Genomic DNA, 5368 nt, shown 5'->3' with positions numbered 1-5368 from the left:
GCGGTGGTCAGGTAAACAGCAGGCACAGGCACATTCTTTTGGAAACTAACTTATTAACCAGGTGGACTGCATAGACTGCAAATCTCAATTTGGTATTTCATTGGTGCACAGGATGATCAAAGCTTTAATTGTGCAGAGAAACATAGCACCCAGAGATGTAAACTCTGCATCCGGAAGGAAAACTGAAGGCAACTTCCTTTGGACTACCCCCACCCCACCTGTATATCCTCTGAAATGCAAAAGCATGGTATGTTCTTTAGATGGGGGTGCGGGATCCCATTCATTCCATTTCTAGAAGCAGATTTTGCATTTCTGGGTTTGCCAATCTGGGACATGGATTTTTTTTTTTTTTTTTTTTTTTTTTTTGCGGTCCGCGGGCCTCTCGCTGTTGTGGCCTCTCCCGTTGCAGAGCACAGGCTCCAGACACGCAGGCTCAGCGGCCATGGCTCACTGGCCTAGCCACTCCGCGGCATGTGGGATCTTCCCGGCCCGGGGCATGAACCCGTGTCCCCTGCATCGGCAGGCGGACTCAACCACTGCGCCACCAGGGAAGCCCTGGGACATGGATTTTTACAAGGCGCACAGCTACACTTAATTCTCATCAAGATTCACTGGAGAAGGTGAAGTTTGGCAATGTCCACGGAAGGTCCCTAAAGCCCAGGCTCAGGACAGGAACATCTGGTCCGCAGAGTCTGCAGGAAGGCCCAGGCTGGACCAGCTGCCAGCTCCTCCCCACCAGCCTGAACATGGACATCGGGAGCAGGGCCTCCAGGCTGAGCCCTCCACCCTGATTTGGGCAGCCGAGATACAAAACATGAAACAGAGGCCCTGAAGACAGGAACATCCCACCTCCCAGGTTCCCTAAGGTCCCCACCTCATAAACCAACCCTGCTGCCCAGGGTGGCCCAGAATGCCGGAGGAGGGTAAAGGGAAGTAGAGAAGTCATGTTTGAGAGACAACGCTCTTCATTTATTTGTCATAAGGATGGGGAAGAGGACCGTGAGGTCACAGGCCTGTCTGCACGTGGGGGTGCCAGAAGCTGGTATCCACCAGGCCCTCACTCTGCCAGGAGGCCTCTCTGGAAGGAGCTGCCAGCTCACCGATGCCCTGGATGCCCTCCATGCCAGTCATAAAAAGGTCATGACTGTCCCCTTCTTGCCGATCTGCCAGGGCTCCAAGGGGAGAAAGCGGATAATTATCCTTCAGGAGACAGAGAAAAAGATGTCATCAGCTCCTTGGCTAATGCCTCACATTCCAAGACCCCTAGCCAGGTACTCCCACCATGGGCTCTCAGGCCAGCCTGTCTTAGCCTACCAGGCATTTTGCAAAGCTGTCTCAACCCATTAATGCTCTCTGCCCAACCCCTGACAGAGCAGTGGGCATGTCAAGGTTGGGATGGTGACTGCACATCATCATCACCCACCAGGAACAGACTCTCAACATGGCGGCCTCTGTGGTCACTGTATGCTCTGTCTGTGGGTTCACAGGGGAGCCCTGTCTTCCAAACTGCAGGCCCCGGGGGGGCATGCGCAGTGCCCAAGCTGCCTGTTTTTGCAAAGCCTGGCTCAAGAAGGCCAGGCACAGGGTGACTCCCCCCACCATCCCTGTAATGTCTGTGGAGTGAGTGAGTGTGCCCCTCTCACAGAAGTGATAGGAAGTTCCTTGTGAAGAAACAGGATACCTGGGATAGCCTGGGACCAAGGAGGTATATGTGACAACCTGTTTTCCCATTTGTAAATAGGCATAATAGAGGTATCTACCTCATGGGGATGGCATGTCCACACGAGGGGTGTGGAGAGGGGGACAAAACTTCTAAGGATCAAATGGGATCAGGCATGTGAGTTACCTATGGAGTGTCTGGCACATGGCAAATTACACATTACTTATGTTATTACAATTATTATCACTCCCCAGCTTGAGGACCAGGTCTGAGCACCCCCCAGAAGTAACCATTCTTCACCAGCCTTTCTGGGCCAATGAAGGCTCCATTCTGGAAGGTTCTTTCAAGCTTCTCATATACTTAGTTCCTCGTAGGCATGGACTTGGCTCAGGAATATTTTTTACCCAGGAAGAAACTTTAAACTTGCCACAGAGTCCCAGGTTTGGGAGCTGTAGGTGTTCTTGGGAATCGTTTAATCCATGCCTCTCTATTCCCAGAAGAGAAGGCTACAAACCAGAGATGGTTCACTTCCAGGTTTGTCTGGATCCTCCAGCTGCATGGGACCCAGAACCCAGGTCTCCAGACATCCAGGCCAATGCTCTTTCCACTACTCTGTGGCCCTCCCAGGAACCTTACCTGGGACCTAATTGGGCCATAGGCCCAAAGGTCACAGCCTCAGGACATACCCAGAATTCCTCGACCAGCTTGGAGAAGCTCTAGAAAATTACACCTGTTTCCCTAAGATGTGGGGAAGCCTGAAGGCAGATGATAAATGGCCTTGGTTTCGTCAGGGTAACAACATCCTGCCCTACAAGGTGTCAAGGCAGGTGCAGTATAGTGCCATCCCGTGCAGTACCCCCAGGGAGTAGTTAAAGGAGAGCCTTCCCACTTCACAGATGGAAACACTGAGGTCCTGGAGGCCACACCTTGCCCAGATGTCACAGGGACCGCTACAGAGCCAGGAATTCACTCAATTCTACTACCACTCTCAAGGTAGGCCCACCACCGGGGGGCGCAAGTGGCCCTGCGGCACCACATCCTAGCGAAGGGTGGGGAATTAATTTTTTCCCCAACCTTAGGAAGGGCCTCAAGTCGGATCCCTGCCCCGTCTCGCAGCAGTCCCAAGAGGGTCCTCTCCCTGCCCCTACGCACCGGTCCTGGGCCAGGTCCAGCTCTTTGGTGAGAAACTCGAAGAGGCGGGCACTGTGGCCGCGGTTCTCCTCGGCCGTGCCCACCACACCGATGGAGGAGACGAGCAGCTGCGCGCCGGGCTCCGCCGAGCCGTTCATCGCCATGGCCAGGCCGGGCCGCACCGTCACGTTCACGCGCTGCGGTGACACGAAAGTTTCGCCTGAGGCCAGTGTAGGCCGGGATGGTGCTGAGGACCGGAGAGCGCGGAGTGGGAGAGCGCAGGCCACGCGGGATCAGGGCCGGGGTCCTTGGAGGTCACGTCGGGGTCATGGCTGGGCAAGGCGACAGGGAGCAGACGTGGCGGGTGGGGCCCTGACCGGTCTTGGAGAGCGGACCGGTCAGACTTGGCGGGAGGCGGGCGCGTTAGAGTCAGGGTCGCGGTGGGGAAGCCGGAGCGCGGACAGAGCCCGACCCCATCCGCCAACCTCCTCCCTCTCCGTGCTCCCCTGCCCATACTCACGTCCTCAGGCTTGCCCAGGATGGCGGCAGTGGCCGCGCAGAGCCGCTTCTCTAGTCCCACGGGCACACGGCCGGCGGGCAAGTTCGTGTCCAGCTCAACGAACGGCATTTCTAGCGGGAAGGCGCGCGAAAGGCCGCCAGGGAGAAAGAAAGCACGGAGTCCAGGTGGGTGATCTCCAGGGCAGGGCTGTAGGGAGCAGGGGCGGGGCGCCGCGGAAACCCGTTCCTCATTGGCTGGGAAGGTACACAGCGCCCCCCGATTGGCTGCCTTGACTACACCCCCGGCTTCGGCCGGCAGTCTCCGCGTGCGACGGCGCTGATTTCCGGAAGTGCTGTAGCCCGGCCGGCGCAGAGTAACCCCACCCCCAAGGAGACATTGGCCGTTCCAGGCCCCGCCCACACGACTGGCCCCGCCCCCGCTCCAGGCACACTGGCCGAGGTTTCCGGTCCCCTGCAGCTTTCCGGCGCTGCTGCGGTCTTCTGCTTCTTAGCCAATATTTAGATGGAGGTCTGAACAACCCCCCCAAACACACACACCTGTAGGAGCCTTCCCCAGGCTCCACCCTAAAAACGTTACATCGTCACGGAGGCTTAAAATTATTTTTAAATGGGTTGCCTCCAAGTCAGGCAACTTCACGCTCCATGTGTGAATCTGCACTTCTCTTGATCAGGTCACCTGGTGATACATGTGGGCTCGAGTGGGGCTGGGCAGAGACCCTCGGGCTCCCTGTATCCCTACCTGGCCCCCAAAGACATCTACCTTTGTGGCCTCTTGTGCCTGTGCCAACCTTACCTCACGGTGAAGGACAGCCCACCGGGGGGTGAGAGCCGCCAAATCCCAGTAGAATTACCAGCAATGTTTACAGGACCCTATGTTTTTATAGGTGAAACAAAAGTTGTTATTTAAAATGTGGAAGTCGGACTTCCCTGGTGGTGCATTGGTTTAGAATCCGCCTGCCAATGCAGGGGACACAGGTTCGAGCCCTAGTCCGGGAAGATCCCACATGCCACGGAGCAACTAAGCCCGTGCCCTCAACTACTGAGCCTGCGCTCTAGAGCCCATGAGCCACAACTACTGAAGCCCATGTGCCTACAGCCCATGCTCCGCAACACGAGAAACCACCACAATGAGAAGCCCGTGCACCACAACGAAGAGTAGACCCCACTCACCGCAACTAGAGAAAGCCTACGCACAGCAAGAAAGGCCCAATGCAGCCAAATTAATTAATTAATTAAAACAAAAAAACCGTGTAAGTCTGTTGAGGTAGCCAAACATGGTACTCTCATCTGCGTTGTAAAGTTGTTTGAATTGTAAATGATAAAGATAATTGAAGTTGTATGGGTGTATATGAACAATTTCAATTACACATCTAAAATTCTATTTAAGTGTACATATTAAAGGAGCCTCTATGGGAGGCAGGCAGGCTGAGGCTCTGTCTGTCCATGACCCTGTCTCCTTCGTTTATTAGATGATTCAGATATCAGAGGGTCTAGGACACAAGACAGGTAGATTGTGACCATCCTGAGGGACAGGTGACAAGTCTGGGACCCAGGGTGTAGCGTGGAGAAAACAGTGGCCGGGGTTACGAGTAGGCATGGGAGAGCAAAGCCCCTCAGCAGCACCAGGAGGGCTAGGAACTAACCTGAGACTTCCCTCCCTGCAAGGAGGTTCATTAACCAGCCCTGCACCCCACCTGTGGGAGACAGTGTCACCCCAGAGGGAGGAGAGAGACCCAGGAGACTGAGATGATTCCTGATTGTGACTCTCTTTACCAAGTCAACTGTGACATGTGCCAGTCCAGGGGGCATGGAACCAGCTCCCTGCCAGGACTGAGGGAGGGAAGCTTTGGGGCTGAGGAGCCCAGAGGGGTCACCTGACTTGGCCTAGGGTGAGAAGTTGGAGGAATTCTCCCTGGAGAAGGACATGGTAACAAATACCAAAAGATCAGGCAGAGCACCAGGCAGGAAAGGTGAGGGGGAGCCCGGTAAGCAGCAGAAATAGGCTGAGCCAAGGCCAGGAGGCCAAGGAGGAAGCTGGGAGTTGGTGCTGCGGTGGTG

General features: G+C 55.5%; 1 protein-coding gene across 1 annotated transcript; it reads right to left on the bottom strand.

The window, feature by feature from the left end:
* Positions 1 to 942: 942 nt before the first annotated feature.
* LOC103073649 (D-dopachrome decarboxylase) lies at positions 943 to 3452 on the bottom strand. The gene is made up of 3 exons (XM_007451026.1): positions 3312 to 3452; positions 2813 to 2988; positions 943 to 1200 (listed from the first exon to the last, which is right to left on the bottom strand). The coding sequence occupies exons 1-3, from the start codon at positions 3417 to 3419 to the stop codon at positions 1128 to 1130; spliced, it is 357 nt and encodes a 118-aa protein (XP_007451088.1). The 5' UTR covers positions 3420 to 3452; the 3' UTR covers positions 943 to 1127.
* Positions 3453 to 5368: the final 1916 nt, after the last annotated feature.

The sequence above is a fragment of the Lipotes vexillifer genome, unplaced genomic scaffold, assembly GCF_000442215.2.
Source record: "Lipotes vexillifer unplaced genomic scaffold, Lipotes_vexillifer_v1.1 scaffold1783, whole genome shotgun sequence".
NCBI classification, from domain to species: domain Eukaryota; kingdom Metazoa; phylum Chordata; class Mammalia; order Artiodactyla; family Lipotidae; genus Lipotes; species Lipotes vexillifer.
This window is presented reverse-complemented; position numbering and strand designations above follow the sequence as displayed.

Coding starts and splice junctions, on each gene's coding strand:
- LOC103073649 (XM_007451026.1), bottom strand. CDS start 3,419: ATGCCGTTCGTTGAGCTGGACACGAACTTGCCCGCCGGCCGTGTGCCC. Junction 2,989..3,311: donor TCCTGGGCAAGCCTGAGGAC/GTGAGTATGGGC, acceptor GTGTCACCGCAG/CGCGTGAACGTGACGGTGCG. Junction 1,201..2,812: donor CTGGACCTGGCCCAGGACCG/GTGCGTAGGGGC, acceptor TGTCTCCTGAAG/GATAATTATCCGCTTTCTCC.